Genomic DNA, 18,761 nt, shown 5'->3' with positions numbered 1-18,761 from the left:
ACACGTCTCCGCCACATGCTTCCACTACACATTATTACACAGGTCCTGTCATCCAACTTCTTCTGCCAAACATCGTGCCTCAAGTGTGCGTCAATAATACCGTACTACGCTTTCACCTGCGCTTCATACTCTGCAATAGCCCCATTGATCTCATCAACCATCTTCTCCCTTCTCAAAGCATCCGCTTCCGTCTCTGGGTCCTGAAGATCTGGCACGGGCTTACCTGTGACATTCTTGAGGGCTTGTTTGGCGGCAGCAACATTCCGAAAGTCCTCATCAAATGCATCTTGAGCAGCAAGAAGCTCCTTCCGTGCCTCTTCGGTGATGACCTCAAGCTTTGCAACACTATCACGCGGCTGTCGCGTCGCGCGAGCGGCTGCCATGCGCATCGTAGCCATGCGCTCCCTTAGTCGAACGCCATACAACGCATTGCGACATGCTTGTAGCTTGACTCTGGCATCGGCGAGGGCGTATTCTTCGGGACTGGATTCGCTACTGGTAGTTGCGGAGACTAGCAGAGCACGAAGCTCATCGGATGACTGCGGACGCGCTCGCTCGAGAGCTTGAAGTCGCGTCATCTCACGCAGGTCCTCGAAAGGCATGTTGAAGAAGTGGACCCCAGTTTCCGTTCGTTTGTCGGCTGCACGCCAGTACAAGGGGCCAGGTGTCGTCCTTACAACGTCGCGGTCGTCTCGCAATGGGTTATCGACCTCAGCAGCGCCAACTTCCTTTTTCGGTATTAAGCTTGGGGAAGCATGGTGGTTGACTTGGGGATTGGTGTCGTCACGACCAAGGCCAGAAGTAGTGACACTAACTTGAGCGTCGTCGACATCCATCATTTGAACATCTTGCTCAGGTACCGGCTGTCTTTCCCGGTCAATAGCATCTTGCGCACCTCTGTCTTTGTTGGTAGGGGTTTGTGCATTATATGTCTTCAGGCGTTCTAGAATGAAGTTGGTGTCGACAACGTCCTCCATTGCCATCGTCTTCTCGTTCACGTCGCCCCTAACGACATCAATGACGAAATTTTGTCTTGTATCGTCGCCAGTGTGCTCTTGGGATATTGCGTCTCCAGAAGTCTCGTTGCGTGGGTCAGCTACAGCAGTATCAGAGGCGGGTTCGACTGAAACATCATCGGAGATGTCGTCTTCCTGAAGAGAAGGAGGTTTTGCAGTCTCCTCTTTAGTACTCTGACTCGCCGTAAGGTTGTTCGATCCGGTAGCCGGGACCCATACCTCAAAGCCGTATTTGTTTACACTCTTTACCAGAGGAGTAGTCGGTCCAGCTTCCGGTCCACCAGCCTTCTTCCGATGCGAACGTCTTGTTGGAGTCTCGGTCGTACTGTCGTTCCTTCCATTACGTCCTCCCTTCTCACGCATTTGGGGCTGGAAGTGTTTATCCCGGAGGTGATCGACAGTTTGTTGAGTGCCTTGACCTTGTGACGCACGACTGTTCACGGAATGCGGTATGCGCTCAGTGGGAGATCTCATGACTGTCTTGGCCTTGGTAGTCTTGTGTCGCTTCGGTTTGGGTTCGCTGAAGTTTGTACCAGGCAAATTTGTTTCGGTTTTGCCGGGCTCATGCTTCTTAGCTGCTTGCTTCGGTTCTTTGTCACAAGACCTAGCTGCCGGGACGCTGCTCTCACTTCCCATTTCATTGACTTTCCTATCGGTAACAGCGATTCGGATGCAGGAGTGTGAGGCTTCCTAGTCGAGGAGAAAGTGATTGGCGGGGTGCTCTACCGTTTGTTTCCTTTGCGACGAGCTTTCACGCACCGTGACTTTCAACCTGAAAGTCTTAATTTCGGAGTTTGTTGAGTTGGCGGGAGGCAGAAAGATTATGATCAGTACACGAGTGCGTACTGGAAGACTGGGGGCATGTAAGAGGACGAGCAATGTCGATGAGTTCCAAGAACCTTTGGTCATAGCGGCTCGACATCGAAATAGTGAATTTGCGTGCGGAGAATTTTCTGCACAGCCGATGCGGGCCGTAACAATATTGGATTCATCTCATGCATCGCAAGATGTCGTGAGCATTGTGAGCGGTCTTCGTCGCTGTCAGGCGTCTTCGAAGTCCACGCTTCGCTGGGAAGGAGGCAATGACACCTGCTTATGGCGAGCATCCTGAGGTCTTAATGTAGTTGTCAGATGGGCGGGCTCGGAAGTATATCCCCAAAGGTAACTGGAGATGCGTGGTTGTGGTTGCGGTGGTGTTGTGAAGAGTGATGACGTCATCATCACCGAAACTAGCGCCGATGTCGCGTGCGCGAAACGCGTGCTCGGACCCTGAACCACCAAACTTCACGACATCTGAAGAAGACTGTGGTTGCCATCTTGAGGAACTTTCCAACATTTACCTCACTTTCATCAATACTCTTTGTCGCACGTGGTTACCTGTGAAGCATATTTACAGGCCCAAGTTCTACACATGCGATCACACGACGTCATATCGGCGCGCATTGCTCAGTACATCGAGGATTCATCACAATTTAATTTGTCCTCTTCAACGAAGACATTCTACCCTCCAGCTAACAACCAGTGTCATACGCAAAGCCTTCTCGACTCCCTATCATGTCTCAACACCATGAACCCGCGCCGAACCGTCTCATTTCGTCTCGAACCCACCAAGCCTTCCTAGCCCCGACGCACCCTTTTCTTCCTCTCGAACATCGTCTTCCGCTCATCCGCATCCATCACACCAGTTCCTGCCGGTTTATACATGGGCATAGCAGTCTTGACGCCAGACTCCATCCATCGTGCCCATCGGTTGTGCAAGTCTACGATGCCGTGATTACGCACAAAGGTCTCTAGGTCATGAAGCACTGCTTGTTCGGCGGTAGCATCCTTGTCTTCCTCGGCGGCTCGACGACGCGTCCACACGAGATGCATATACTCTTGACGCTCAGCGTCTGTCGTCAGGATCTGGCCCATCTCTTCCATAACCTGTCGTAGACTCGGTCCGGCGGTACCAGTGGTGATGATAGTCGTCGGCCAGATCGGAACCCCAGTCTTTCGAAGCTTTGACTTGGGGGGCTGGGTATTGGCTTCTATTGGAGTGGGCTTGGCAGGCCGCTTTCCAAGCTGCTTCTGAGACGGTCGTGAGACCTTCTTCGGGGTAGCTTGCGAGCGCTTGCCCTTCACAGGGAGAGACTCCCCGAAGTTTCCGTCTTCTTTGTCATCGTCGGCTTCTTCGCTGCTATCTTCGAAGTCTTCGCTGTCCTCTTCAGGCTCTTCTTCCGACTGGTCCTCGAATTGACCCTTCATACCTCCTTCGTCATCTATACCCGAGAAACCAAAGAGCTCAGGATCTCCAGCTCCTTTATCATCATCTTCCAAACGAGGTGCGTCCAAAGGGTTCGACGGCCCCGTCCTCATGGCCTGAGCAGCCTCAATTTCGGCCTGGCGACGCCGGACTAAGGCTGCAAGGTCTTCAGACCCGGGCTTGTGCGCTCCGGTTGATGAAGAGTCGCCAGCAGTCTGGCCCCCAATCTCTTCCTCTGCGTCGCTCCAATGTCCTTCGACGTCCTCTGGCTGTAGTAGTGTATGACCACCGATACGTAGAGGACGTGTCATCGTTGTCGGGGCCGACGGGAATGCCTGGCTTGGATCGCGACGAGAATTCCTGGAAGCTGGTACGCCAGGGAGGACGAACGGATGTCTCGGCGGGCTATCTTGTGGAGTCGTCGATGGTGGCGGAGTCGTTGTCGGCGTCGTTGTTGGCGTCGTCGATAGTGATGGTGCAAATACTGCTCGTGGACGCTCAGCTTATCAAAGGTCAGCGATCGCGATTGCGGGGAGACTGACTTCGAAAGCACAAACAACCAACTTGAAGAGAGCGCAATTGTTTACCATTACCAGCTCGAGCAGCAAGCTCGTCCTGTTCCTGCATCGCACGCATAGTCACAGCCGCTCGCCTGTTCAATTCGTCGAGCCCCGCGTGGCGCCCCCATACGAGTAGACAGGTCTTCCAAGCGTTCCTTATCATCTCGAAGTCCTCATCGGTGTCCTCTTGACCCTGGTTGTCAGGCATTGGGCCAGCAGGTTCCAACTTCCAGATCGGTATCATCATGGGAAGATGCGAGAAACTGATGACTATCTTTCCCTCCTTCTCAACAAACATGCGAAGGATATCGGGGTTCTCGATGAGGATGGTGTCGGTGTCAAGGTTGCCGGTGCATGTCATCACGACCTTGATGACTTTAGTGGTGAAGCCCTCGGACGGTGGGGTCTTCGCGATCGTGGTGATTGTAGCGGTCGCACTGTGAACGTGCACAGGGCCATGCTGCTTGTTGATGTTCATGTCGGGGAAGGGCGTTTCTACCGAAACCTCCCGAGTGGACATAGTTACTGTTGTATGGGCAGTGGAGAGCAAAGACGGCTGCAGAAATAAGTGGTAAGAATTGATAGTGGTCTTTGTTCTTCATGAGAGCCGCAGTGCTCCAATGTATGGTGGGGTGGTGGAGAGATTGCTCTTGCACTGACACGTGCAAGGTGGTTCGTGTCTTTCATTGAGTACCCTGTACACCCTTTTGGATCGCAAAGCACATGATGATCCGTTCTGGAACTAACAATATCGTTACCTGGTGTCCCAAGCATCATGACCGCTTCGCGCTCCATACTCATACCACCTCCGGATGCAGTCTCGTCCATTGGTGGACTTGTCCATCCCTTGCGCTATCGATCACCAGCAAACAAACACTGTTTCTCGACATCGCCCTTCACAACGCCGTCAATCGAAGTCATTCCATGAGTATGCGCGATTCCACGAGCTTCTCTCAGCTATTACAACCGAATGAAGATTAAGCAAAGCGTGTCCAAACGATCAGCTCGACGTTGCGCGGTTTCACCGAAATGGAATCCACCCAGCAGCCAAAGCTCTTGCGCCCAAGCTGGTACACCATCCCAGTAATCCTTTCCACGATTCAGTCGTACACTTCGGCAGTGGAGTGGTTCTACTACCTGACTTTTATCTCGCACATACTATGCAAGTCTGGCTCTGCGCACATCGCCAAAGCCCACCTCATCTCCTTTCTGCGTGCTCGTCCACACATCCAGATGTGGCACGAAGCCCTGCTCTTAGAGATGTACGACGAGGACGAACCGAACCTGCCATCGGTGCTCGCGGGAACGAATTTCTCGCATCCCTTGATACAAAGGTTCCACGAGTATTGTACGCAGAGATTCTCGCTGATGACAAGAGAGGATGTCTTCGTCGCGCGATGTGTGGTAGTCGACTTCATCTACAGGCGCTTAGACGATGCGCAGAGGGCAGCTGAGCTGGCGAAAGTTGCGCAGACCAGGAAAATACTGGAAGAGCAGGGTGTGGCTGTTCAGCAGCGCGAGCAGGCTCGAAGAGATTTTGAGGCTTCTCGTCTCCGCTTTGGCAGTACCGTGCAAGACACGCCTGCCATTGGTCAGATTGGTGTCCTCGATCTTGCTGCTCTCTTAGCTGTGTTGTCTTTGCAATCGCCCTTTGACCTACCCGCCACGCCGGAATCTGTGTTTGTCACAACTGTAGCGCCTTTTCAGCAGGTATCATGGCTGAAGGGTCTTGCGCGCAGTTTGGCTCAGCTTGCAGTAGAGGCCACTCCATCCTACACTCACTTGGCAGCGTAGTCTCGTTGTACGACAAGCTTTGGCATAACTGCCTGCGCAATCATTGAAACTAACTTTGATGTTTCGCTCGTATAGGACAATGAACTGAGGTCAGATAATGAGGCCAAACAAGCAATAGTCCACTGACCACAAGGTAAGTGCAAGTATTTATTAGAGTGACGGAATTACCTTCTCCCTTGCTTCTCAAATTCCTTTTATATTTATACATATATATATATTGCATTTACATCTCTTGCTACCAAGCTGATCAGTCAGGTGCTGCTTCTGATCAACACACCCAACCCGAGACCAAGACACCCAAACAGAACCATGGACACCTCCACTGCCTCCAGTCAAGCCCAAAAATCCTACCCGACACACTTCCCGCCTTGCAAGAAAATGAAGCTTGCGATACTCTGCTTTGTGGCCGCCGCAGTCGCTCCGCGGGAGTGGCGACAATTGAGACGCTCTTTCGATTCACCACTTGGACCATTGTGGCCCTACCTTCGTTATGTGAATCAGCCCCCTCTTCACCGCATATATATATTGAGAACGATCTATACTCTAACTCTCATTCCACTCGGCCCATTTCACTCTCAAAGTCAAGGCCTGTAGGCCCCTTATAAACACCCCAGCTTTCTACCGCTTCACCCGCCACCGGAAGCTTTCAACAATACATTCCAACTCACCGCCAACCGCTCCGATAACACACAAGATCGACTCTAACTGGAACAATGGTCGAGACAATGAACACACACACGTCCTGTTACACCAACAGTATCCTCCAAAGACTCAAGGATATCATTGGTCTCAATGACTTCCTGCTCTACGGGAACATTATCACACGAGTCTTTCGATGCAACATCAGCGGGTCCGGCTCTTCACCAGGACTGTTTCGCATGCTCAACTCCAACTCAGATGCGATCTTCCTCCACAACGAGATCGCAATCATGACGAAGACCGTGATAGAAAAATACAACCTTCCGATGTTCGAGGACGAGAAGAATGGCGCGAACTCTTCACGCTATTCCGCGAGCGCAGACGATAGCTATGGCCACCAGTTATTTGATGTCGTGGATCATTTCGCGGGTACGGAAGGAGCGCGACCAGCTGATGCGCATACCGCGCGATCTCAGGTTATGCGGTGTGTGGAGATGGTGCAGCAGGAGCATCATAAGATCACGAAGGCAGTCGACGATGTTGCGGCGGTGCTTGCATCAATGGGGGTGAATGCCATGGCGACGGATGCAATGGAGTTTTGACTCAGCCTCAGGGTGCGAAGGGTGAAGGCTAGAGGTAACATATATGTGCGAAGGGTTAGAACGGCACAGGTCATAGCAGCGGGAAGACGATATACACGTTACAGTTCACCAAGTATATATAGCATGCATGGCCCGGAGGCTCACATTCCAGTCTTTCAGTCAATATTGGTCATCACAAAGGCATCATACGAGGGTTCAGAGAGTGTATACATGAATTGTTGAGACTTACAAGGGACCAGCCCCAGCTCACAACTAGCTAATGATCGTCAAGGTGAGACTTACGGACGACCAGCGCCCAGCTCACCACCACCACCCGCAAACCGAACACCACCATCACCGCCGCCGCTGCAACAGCCACTCACTCCTTCTTGACCACCTTTTTGGCCGTCACCGGCACCCGACCCTTCATGTAGAAGTCAGCTCCAAATCTCTCCACCTCCTTGGTGAGACTTGAGTGACTCCTCAAGGGCCGAGCGCCAGCCGTACCCGCGAGAACCTTGCCGCCGAAGGTCTGGTTGAACGCCTCAACGAAGGCCTTCCACCCCTTGGTGGGCTTGCCGGCGGTGAGGTTGGCAAGGATCCACTTGCGCTCCTCCGCCACGTAGGCCTGCACGACCTCACGGAACCGGACGCTGGTGTTGCGCCGGATCTGCTGAACGGTGCGCTTGTTCAGCGCCGTGATGGCCTCCTGCGAAGCCCAGTTGCGCGGGGGCGGGTTGGCGAAGATGCGCTTCTTGCCGTTCTTGTCGAGGAGCTTGACGACCAGCTTGTGCTTCTGGTCGAACACGGTGCCGTCGGCGAGAAGCTCGAACCGGCCGGGGACGAACTGAGTGAACTCAGGATTGGTCTTGAAGTTGTCGTCGTCGGCGTAGTCGGTGGCGTATGCGCCCCAGGTGACGTTGCGGAACAGTTCTGGCTTGGTGGTGTCTTTGACGTCGCCAGCGACGTCGCCCACGTCCGAGTCGTAGTACTCGTTGCCAGCCTTGGCGGCGGTGGCGATGAGTGCTGCGTGATCAGCCCTCTTCGGGTCCAGGATGCGCTTGTTGCGCTTCATGGTGGGCGCGGAGATTGGCAGGGGAGGTTGGGCGGTCTGCTTCATGCGACGCTTGGGCGGCATGATGTCGGCCTCGGAGTCGTTGTCGTCCTCAGAGTGAGTGACGAGTTGATCGATCTTGCGCTTATGGCCAGCGCCAGCAATGGGGGTGGGTGAAGAAGGATGAAGGGCGGATTGGATGCAACGCAGTTTGAGCTTGAGACCTGAGCGACCAGATCCTGCGTTCGGGAGGCCGGCGGCGTGGCTCACGGGGATGGGAGTCGAGTCGACCGCGGTGGTATTCTTGGTGGTGTCCTTGGTGCGCCTGAGCTTGAGCTTGAGACGAGGGCTACCAGAGCTGTAAGAAGCAGACGGGGAAGGAGCGCCAGTGGAGCGAGGGACGAAGGTATGTCCAGCACGAGCGGCTCCCATGTGTACATCGATCGATGAGGCCTGCTCAACCGAAGGGAGGATGACGGAAGGTGACCTTGTCGGGGTCGTGAAGGAATCTTTGGGACGAGCGTGACGAAGTCCAGCGAGAATCGTGGCTGCTTCAAGCATGCCAGGTGAGACCAGCTCGACCGAGGGGAGAGTAGAGGAAGACATTGCGATAGAAGGGTATCGTAAAGAGTAATGGGTATCGTAAAGAGTAGAAGATGGAGGTAAGAAGCTGAGTGCTGAAGAATGTATGGTAAAGTGCTGTAAACTGAGAAAGTCGTGATGAGAAGATAGAAGAAGCTGAGTGGTCTGGCGATAGAGTCTGCCAAGGGGGAGGGCAGTTTAAGTATGAGGACTGCTGTCGACGGCTGCGACTTCTTCTCATTAAGCTGCTATTGTCTCGAGGTGAGCTGCACAAATTTCTGCCATCTTGTCCCAATCGGGTGGTGAAGGCTGGTATTTCCTATTGTGAGTCGTAGTGAAGACGCAAAAACGATCCATTTTGAGTGCGTTCACTTAACGAAACAATAGGATTGTCTCGAAAAGCGGTTAAGACGGGACCAGTCGAGGTGACCTGCGATAGTTCCAGGCGTGAGAGAGACCGTCTCATAGCCAGATGTGACATTCTCAGCACATTAACACTGATTTCATCCGTTGCGAGGGGAGGCTCGTGAGACCCGAGGCTTCGCTCATGGTAGCTTTTGGTACTAAATGTCTTTTAATCTGGGGGCTTGCTCCTTTCCATGCTCTTTCACCTTCACTTGGCCTCAGGGTTCCATTTGGTGTGAAGGATGCAGACATTGCAGCTTTTGCAGCAGTCTAGGATGTATGTAGTTCGTTCTCGTACCAGATGCATAACACTCTGGTTGTCTTCTTTCCAAGCGAATCGCGGAATTCCGTCTAGATAGAAGAGAAGGGTGTTGTGGGCGACGCTCGGTCGTGGTGGTGTGTGGTAATGGCTCGTGAGCCCGCTAGCGCTAAAAGTGGCTAGAGTAATGATGTCATCATCTGTGAACCTCGCGTTCGGCAGCTCTCAAGATAGAGGTACATAGTAAGTGAATTAACACAAAGTAAGTTACATTTCTTACACCTATATTATAAGGTTGTTAAATAACTCTTGCTATACCTATTATTATAATAAGCCTGTATATATATATCTTGCTAATTGTATTAATATAGGTAGTTAATTTATTAGTAAACTAATTCTATAGCGTAAACTAGTCTAAAAAGAGTAAGGTTTATTACTAGTACACAAAAAGACGTATTTCTAAAAAAGTTAAAATTCTATATTTAGAGGTATAGGCGTTAGATAGGCTAAGGCTTAGGTTCTTAGCGCTACTACTTCTAGTATAGTTAAAGCTTTTAAAATTTAGAGTAGTAAGGCAACTATTCTATAAATACTAATATCTACCTATACTATAGTAGAGAGAATTATAATATAATTATATATTCTTAATAGCTTATAACTAACTAAGCTATAGATTGCAAAGTAATAAAATACTAAAATTTTAGCTTACAAAATTGTACTTTTATATATATACTTTCTATTCTCTACCTCTATCTTTATTCTATAGCTTATAGTAAAATTAGAGATCTAAAAACTTATTAAAGATATAAATAGTAGCTTAAATCTAATACTAAAAGCTATACTAGTATACTAAATAAGCTTTTAACTATATTACTAATACCTCTTTTATAAGTTCTTCTAGCGTTAGTAAGTCTAAAGCTAATCTTATTACTAGTTGTATTACCTCTCTTTATACCTATATTAATTATATTCTTATACTATGTTACTTATTAAAGCTTCTATAGACTACTCTAAGACTACTACTAAAAAGAAAGCTCTTAGTTAGGCTATTCTAGTAATTATTATATAAACTATTATTAAGGCTATTATAGAGGCTATTATTAGAGCTCTTAAGGTCTACTTTATCTATCTTATATTATATTCTAAGACTGCTAAGACTATTACTACTATTAATACTATTAATACTATTAAGATTATTATACTACTACTATAAAAGCTTCTAATACGTAGATTAAGACTTTCTATAGTTCTCTATTATAGCTAAGCCTTTAAGTAACTTACTAGTAATATATAGAAGTTTTTTTATAGGCTGTGCCTACTCTAAAGAAAGTAATAGAATAGTTATTATATTACTAGTATTACTCTTTCTACTTAGAGTAATTTATTAATTATTTACACTATTTATATCTATAACTTTATATATAAGCTTAGGCTATAAACAGCTCTGCCTATAAAGATAAAGGCAGCTATTATATACTAGCGTAAAGTGTTTATTAGAATTCTTAGCTAGAGTAGTAATAAATAAACTAAAGAGAATAAAGTGTTTAAGGCCTACTTCTAGTATAATAATACTATTAAATAGATAGTAGCTGTATTAGTGTTCTACTATTATAGTTACCTTTAAGAACTAAGCTATAATAGAGTAGTTATCTTTGTTAGCTACTTAAGTTGTGTTATATTAATAGCTAAAAAGTTTCTCTTCTTAGTAAGACTTTAAAAGTAATATGTTGTTAGTCTATATAGAAGCTTTAGTGCTAATAGTAATATACACTAAATGTATTAAAATCTTAAAATCTTCTAGTAGTTCTAGAATAAAAGCTAGGCGTCTTTTAATATTTTTTTACTAAATAAAGTCTATAAAATTAAGTATAAGGCACTATATAGGTAGTTAAAACAAATGCACCTTTATTAAGTATATTATGCACTTTCTTTTTAATAGGTTCTATATTCTTTACTAAGAGTGTTACACTCTTAGCTCTTATTAATATATTAGTTATATAGAACGTAGTATTAATACTCTCTACACTCTCTAGTAATTATCTTAAGTAGAGTTCTAATATAAAGAGAGTTCTAGAAGTAGTGTACTATTTTATAGAATTTATAATAACTTATATAGACTATAACTTAGTTAGTAAAGCTTATATAACTTGCGCTAGAAATAAGTAATTAGTATTACTCTACTAAGCTATAGTAGTTGTAATATAGTTAAGTATCTTAGAGAAGAACTTAAAGCTCTTTGCTATAGGTACTACTATCTTTAGAAAATTTAACTATAAGCTTACTCTATTACTTAAAGAATATTGTTATGCTACTATCTATTAAGATAGACTTAAAGTTCTAGATATTCTTTATAATGCTTATAAAGATTAGTAAACGTAGTAAATAAATACTATTAGTTATTATACTAGGCTATAGCTATTAGCATTCTTCTATGTAGATTTCTATAATTCTATTCTACCTACTAGAATTTAGATAAAGTAGTAACGCTAGGCTTAAAGAAAGCGTCTTTAAAGTATTACTAGAAGTCTCTATTCTTAATATAAAAAAAACTCTTAGGTTAGAAATTCTTAAGAAGTCTAGTACTAAGAAGGCTTAGTTAGCTAGAAGAGGCGTTAGTAAGCTAAAGAAGCTCTCTCTTAATACTTAAATACTACCTTAGGTTACTTACTATACTATTATTCTTATAGAAATTATAGGTTTTGCAGTAACTATTTAGCACTAGCTAGTAATAGATACTAAATATACTAATATCTTTATTAGTAGAAAAGCGCAGACTTACTATAAGAATAGAGTTAATATAGCTATAAGATACTATATATCTTTTTATAATGTCTATATTAAGTTTATATTAGAGATTTTCTAAAGTAGTTCTCTATATAACAAGAAGAGCTAATATAGGTATATATCTATAGTTCTCTATTATAGTTATATCTATATAAGCGAATAGGTCTAGAGAGATATAATATATTTTATATATATATATCTTGTCTTTGTTCTATAGTCTTCTAAGGTTAACTACTAATCTCTAAACTCTACTATTAATAGTAAATTAATTAGAAAGCTATACTAAGTTCTAAAGAATATAGTATTAAGCGTTTAGCCTAGTATAAATTCTACGCGTAGAGGTGTTAAATTTTAATATACTATCTCTATCTCTATCTATAGCTGTATCTATATCTATATCTATACTATCTATATCTGTATCTGCATTAATTTTCTAACTAGTAGTGTTAGGATTAGAGACTTTATAGTTATAGAGACTAGAATTATTTCTAGAAGCTCTCTATTTCTAGTAGAGAGTAGTTCTTGTTTTCTTATTCTACTACTAAATAAATTTAACTAGCTAAGTACCTTCTATAGTTATATTAATCTTATTACTATTAAGTTGTAGCTTAAACTTATTAGAATAATTATTCTTAGATTAGTTACCTCTCTAACTACTTTTCTTACTAGTATATATAGTTGTTTAGGCTATTATAGTAACTTATAACTATTAATATATTATTACAAAGTGCTAATTTGCTGTATAAGTCTTAAGTTTTTACTTTACACTATCTATTAAGTAATTCTTCTATACCTTATACTTAATAATATAGTACTAGTTTATTAAAGTATTATATAAGATAAAGTCTCTAACTAAGAGTTTAAAGAGATTCTCTTTAATATAAAAGTAGAATATATACTACTAAAGATAACTTACTAACTAATAGATAGCTAACTTAGAAATTTAGCTATTACTACTTATTAAAAGAAGTAATAATAAGTCTAGGTAAGCGATAGAAACTGTATACTAATAGAACTTAACTTTATTAGAGAAATTATAGTACTATTCTAGTTTATTTTAGAACGTTTCTAAAGCGCGTATAAGTAATTTTATTATATCTAGAATATTATGTACAGAAACTTTAAACACTCTTTCTAAAATATAGGTATTAAGAATTTTTCTTATATAATAGAGGCTCTAAGGTATAATATTTACACGTTAAGAGTTCTAGTAGCTCGCTAAGATTAAAAAAGAAACATAAACCTAGCAACTAATAGTAGCTACACTTGTTTTAATATTAAATATAAGAGCGCGAACTATAGATTATTATATTATAGTAAGGTTATTATTAAATAGATATAGCTAAGTATTATAATGCTTATTAAAGAGCTAAGCCTAAAGTAGTTTACTATTAACTAGAAGAAGCGCTCTATTAGCTACACTTTTTTCTTTACTTTGTTTTTTATTAGACTTCTAAAGTAGTTATATACTAGTTTTAGAGAATATACCTAAAACTATAGATATAGAAAGCTTTACTTCTAGCTTAACTTTATATACTTTTCTTAGTATATTATAATAAAATAACTCTACTAAGTACCTAGCTATTATAGCGAATATTCTATAGTCTAGACTAGTATCTTCTATCTTAGCTTTATCTTCTAAACTACTTAAACTAGAGAATTAAGATACTATCTAAATAGTTAGTAAAGAAGTATACTAGAAACATAAGAGAGAGCAAAAGAACATTTACTATAGTATATCTCTAGGTAGAGATAGGCCTTACGCTCTACTTTATACTATATAGGCTAAGGTTATATATAATACGTTATTACCTATACTTATCTATTCTAATTTAGTAATAGCTCTATACTCTTTATTATATACTCTACCTTATACTATATAAAATAAGAAGTCTTTTTACTAGAAGAACTATTATACCTTACTACTTATAATATATAGTATATTTGCTATTATAGTATAAATAGAAAATAGTAATAAAGAGATTAGAGGTTTACGTGTTACTAGTGCCTATAAGTAACTAAAGATTATTAAGCTTTTAACGTTGTAGTTAAGTAATAAAGATAAGTAGAGAAAGGTAGACTTATTATTTTCTTACTTAACTTTTAGGTATACGCTTATATTATATATCTAGTTAAAAGCTTAATACTTATACATTAGTATAATTAATAACAAATTTTCTATATCTAAAGATATTAGCTAGATCTAATAGTTATAGAAACAGCTATAGAGCTAAGGTAAATAGAAAGACTACACTAGAATATGTAACTATAAGAAGAAGCTGCTCTTGCTACCTTCTTTTCTAGAAGTACTAGCTTATAGCAAAGCTATAGCTCTAGTAGTTAAATACTAGCCTATATATATAGAGATTCTATAACCTCTACTAGAAGACTTACTTTATAAGGCTAATAAAGTATACAAACTTATAGTAGAAAGAGAATATATTACTAGTAGGTTTACCTACCTACTATAATAATAAGAACTAATAAATTATATCTAGGTAAGTATAACTATACGTTAAATAAGGTAGAGCGTAACTTTAATATATTTATTGTTACTACCTACGCTATCTAAAATAAGATACTTTCTAGAATTCTAAGTAATCTTAAGAGAGGTTATATTAGAACTAAGAGTAAGAAAATACTTCTAAAGAGTATTATTAGTTTCTATAGTATGTATATTCTTTTTTTAATACTACTATTACCTAACACCTATAGATATACTTATTAAAAAAAAGATTTAGTGTATAGAGAATAAAAACGTAGTAATAGCTAATATAAAGGCTTAAAACTAATATACTAGCGTTTTAATATTAAGTCTATATAGCGTATAATAGAAATAAAACCTTATATAGTTAAATATTCTAGACTATCTCTACCTCTAAAATAATTATCTCTTAAATAAAAGAATTAACTACTTTAGTAGCTATAGTAAATTTGCTATATTCTACTCTAGTAGCTGTTTTGCCTTTGCTAAGTTTAAAACCCTCTTACTCTAACTTTCTAAAACTAATAGGCTTATTCTTCTCTTCTTTGCTAACTATAGAAAAAGGCTTTTATCTTTTCTAATTTTTTAAGCTAACGTTCTAGCTATAATATAAATCTCTACTACTTTATTCTTCTATAACTCTAGATTTAACGTAAGTGTAGAGCTTTTTGTACTTATAAAGCTTATATTACTACTTTCTTACTCTACTTTTATAGACCTAGAGTAATTATTAGTATTTATAGTATCTCTAGAACTTATAGAACGCATAACTATAGCTATATCTCTATCTAGTGTATAGAGGTTGTCTTCTAAGTCTACGTTATAGTTAGTCTATCTATTTATTCTAACTATATATCTAGAGTTCTTATTATTAATCTTTATCTAGTTTGTAGTAGCTTCTACTAGTAGAAATAGCTTTAATTGCTTTAGACGTAGAAGTAAGTTAGACTTTAGAGTTAATTTTTTTTTTAGTTTACGTAAAGTACTATAAAAATACTTAAAAATAAGCTCTATATAAACTATTTTTTTTATATTTACTTTACCTTCTTTTATAAGTTTAAGATCTTAAGCATTACTATAAAGGTTATAGTAACTTCTAGCTTTTAGTACGTTATTAACGTCTTTTACTACGTAGATAGCTATAGCGCGCTTATTAAAACGCTCTGTAATTACCTTTTTACTAGCTTTAAAACCTATATTTATAAGAATTACGTTAACTATATTTTTCTTTAGACCTTATCTATCTAAGCTTAATAATTTTAGAAGAGAAGTAAGAGCTTATAGAGTACTATTATAATAAGCTCTAGATTTAGAATACGCGTCTGTAGAAATACGTATAAGTATAGCCTAAGTAGCTTCTAGAGAATTAGTAGATAAGGCTACTTTATATACTTTTATAAGTAGTACGTTATATAGAGGTCTATTGTATAGAGCGCTCTAAAGTTATAATAGTAATAGTAACTTCTCTAAATAATTAAAGAGCTAGATTTCTAAGACTTTCTTTAACGTATAGATTTTAAAATACCTCTCTACTTCTTATTTACTTATTCTAGACTAGAAGAATAGTTTAGTAATACTTAATAGAATATAACTATCTATATTGCTTTCTAGTAACCTAAAAGCTACGCGCTTTACTACTATATTTATAAATATTATCTAGTACGCTTTAACTCTATATATATTAGCTTTATATACTTCTATATAAAGAGATTATATAAAATATACTCTTTCTTAATTATACTTCTACTTAGATAGTATTAACTTAGTTTCTTATAAAGAGTGCTATTATTCTAGTGTATTAGATCTAAGTTAATATTATAGCTACTAGTAATAAAGATATACTCTTCTCTAGTAGAGCTATCTTTACCTAGAGGTGTAGACTATACAAAGCTAACTAATATATATTAGTTAGTACTAGACACAGACATATAAGAATATTATCTTACTAGTAGTATATTACTTAATTACTATATAATTAAGAAAGACGTAAAGAATTGTAATACTTAGAATTGTATTCTAGGTTAGACTATAGTATAGCTTGTTATTCTTTAGCTATTTAGCTATATTCTTAATAATAACTTCTTTTTATAACTTTTTAGTAGCGAAATGTACAAAGCTTATAAGAACGCTATAGCCTATAAGAAGAAGTAGTTTACTAAGCTTAGTAGAACTATTCTACTACGCGTTATTAAGATTCTTAAGAATACTTTAGACAAACGCTATTTATTTTAGAGATACTAGAAGAGGTAGTAAAGCTACTATATTACTAAAGCTCTATATTACTACCCTCTAATAAGTATACTCTACCTTCTTATAGTCGTACTTCTATAGAAGTAGCTAAGTTGTAAGATAGATATTATATAGAGAGATAGCAGTAGTTCTTAGAGCTATAGTAAATAAGCTATCTATTAGAGATTATCTTAATAGAGAGAAGGAACTCGTAGTTAGTAAGAAGCTAGTTTAGTTAAATAGTAGGTGCTGTTAAGTCTAAAGTAAGAGAAAAGAATCTTAGTAGAAAGAGAACTAAGTAGATTAAGTTTATAGAAAGGCGTAGTATTACATAACTAAGAGTAAAGTTAGCGTTAGTATATAGTTTATTTTAGTAAAACTAAAGAGTTACAAAGCAAATCTACCTATATATAATAGAACGCGCCTACTTCTATTTACGTAATAAGGCCTCTAGCTAGATTAGTCTAGAGGCTGCTTAAGTTACTAATATATAACGCAAGGTAGAACGTAGTTCTATTTATAGCTATTAGTAGAAGAACAAGATACGCCTATAAATTAGACTAAGGTCTAGTCTTAGTTTAGGCTAGTCTTTAAAATAGTACTTTAGTACACAGTATAATTAGAATAGCCTAGGTTAACGTGTTAGCAGAGTTAGATAGATAAATAGAACTTTAGATAGTGTATAGTGTAAATAACTATATAAATATTAAGTACTATAATAGAGCTGTGTCTATTGCTAGCCTACTTATTTAATAGGCAAGTAATTTCTTCTTACTATTATTAAATCTATCTCTTACTATTTATAAAATGCGATAGGTACCTACCTAGAGTAGTTAACGCTTAATATAGATATCTTCTATAGCGTTTATATTAATCTTAGTCTCTACCTAAATCTAAGAGAAATAACTTTCTTTGTATAGTGCTATAGTTTTATAGGTACTTCTGTATTCAGTACTTATCTATAGTAGCTAGACTCTTTTTACTTAGCGTACTTATTATTACTAAGACCTAAAGAGCTTAGGTCTATTTACGTCTATAGGTTTATAGAGAAGAAAATGCGCCTTAACTTAGAACTAAGCTAAGTCTTCTAAGGTTAGTTTAAGCTAGATATTAAATTTATACCTAGATATATAGAGTAATTATAATTATCTAGATAAAGAAGATCTTACTAAGGTTTTTATAAATACACTTAGCTCTAGAGGTATCTAGGTGTTCTAAGGTTTTATTTAACCGCCTACGTAAGTAGCAAATATAGAGTTTATTATTTAACTAAAGAGTAGTCTATTACCTTTATTATATAACTAGAACTTAATAGATATATACTTTGCTTATATTACGTATATATAAAGTTACTAGAGAGGTTAAAACTTTTTATATAATTAAGAGTGTTTACTGCTATAAACTAGCGTTTATTAAAATTCTATTATCTTCTGCTATTCTTATATTAAGCCTAAATACTATCTTATTAGAATATAGGTATATCTACTATTCTTTCTACTCTAGGCATTATTCTTCTTGCGTAGCTAATACAGAACAAACTCTATAGTTTAGGTATCTTACCTAAGAGCCTGCTTACTATAAGTATTATAAGCGCTATAGCTATTTTCTAAAGCCTACCTATTATCTAATTAGCTACTCTTGCTATAACTCTTCTACGTAGCCTAGCTAACGTAACTATGTCTATTTCTACTAATATTATAAAGACACTTTTCTTAACTTATATTACTGCGCTTAAGAATAGTAGAGATAAAGCTAAAAACTAAAATAATTAAGGTGTATTAACGCAATGTAGTAGTATTATAAAGTAGAGAAGATAATATAAAAATTATAAGTATAGACTAGTAGAGGCGTTATATAACTACTAAGTATATCTACGTTAAGGTCTTATAATATAGAGAGAAGTACGTTAGTACGTACTATAGGTTTTTAGAGAAGGTTTAGTTTAGAAGAAGAAGACGTAGATAGAGAAGCTTTTATAGTAATATTAAGTTAGCGCATTAAATTCTAGAATATAAGTATACTTATAGTTACTATATTACCTACTACTATAGCGCCTATATAATAAGAAGTAACTAAAGAGCACGTTACTAAACTTAACCTTATTCTAAAAGAAACACCTCTATATTCT

At 39.3% G+C, this 18,761-nt stretch overlaps 4 protein-coding genes across 4 annotated transcripts; all 4 read right to left on the bottom strand.

The window, feature by feature from the left end:
• Nucleotides 1-104: 104 nt before the first annotated feature.
• Nucleotides 105-1,652, bottom strand: J4E93_005603 (uncharacterized protein; the record flags this gene model as incomplete). Its single annotated transcript, XM_049343523.1, has 2 exons — nucleotides 105-1,624; nucleotides 1,646-1,652. 2 exons carry the CDS (start codon nucleotides 1,650-1,652, stop codon nucleotides 105-107), a joined length of 1,527 nt encoding a protein of 508 aa, XP_049199616.1.
• A 981-nt stretch (nucleotides 1,653-2,633) lies between these two features.
• Nucleotides 2,634-3,572, bottom strand: J4E93_005602 (uncharacterized protein; the record flags this gene model as incomplete). Its single annotated transcript, XM_049343522.1, has 2 exons — nucleotides 2,634-3,526; nucleotides 3,566-3,572. The coding sequence occupies 2 exons, from the start codon at nucleotides 3,570-3,572 to the stop codon at nucleotides 2,634-2,636; spliced, it is 900 nt and encodes a 299-aa protein (XP_049199615.1).
• A 202-nt stretch (nucleotides 3,573-3,774) lies between these two features.
• Nucleotides 3,775-4,280, bottom strand: J4E93_005601 (uncharacterized protein; the record flags this gene model as incomplete). The annotated part of the gene is given in 2 exon segments (XM_049343521.1): nucleotides 3,775-4,258; nucleotides 4,273-4,280. 2 exon segments carry the CDS (start codon nucleotides 4,278-4,280, stop codon nucleotides 3,775-3,777), a joined length of 492 nt encoding a protein of 163 aa, XP_049199614.1.
• Nucleotides 4,281-7,214: 2,934 nt separating this feature from the next.
• On the bottom strand, nucleotides 7,215-8,495 carry J4E93_005600 (uncharacterized protein; the record flags this gene model as incomplete). Its single annotated transcript, XM_049343520.1, has 1 exon — nucleotides 7,215-8,495. The coding sequence occupies one exon, from the start codon at nucleotides 8,493-8,495 to the stop codon at nucleotides 7,215-7,217; it is 1,281 nt and encodes a 426-aa protein (XP_049199613.1).
• Between the last annotated feature and the right edge of the window lie 10,266 nt (nucleotides 8,496-18,761).

This window comes from Alternaria ventricosa (assembly GCF_023758065.1).
Source record: "Alternaria ventricosa strain BMP 2768 chromosome Unknown scaffold_8, whole genome shotgun sequence".
Lineage (NCBI taxonomy): Eukaryota > Fungi > Ascomycota > Dothideomycetes > Pleosporales > Pleosporaceae > Alternaria > Alternaria ventricosa.
Note: the sequence above shows the minus strand (reverse complement) of the source record. Positions and strands in the feature narration are given on the sequence as shown.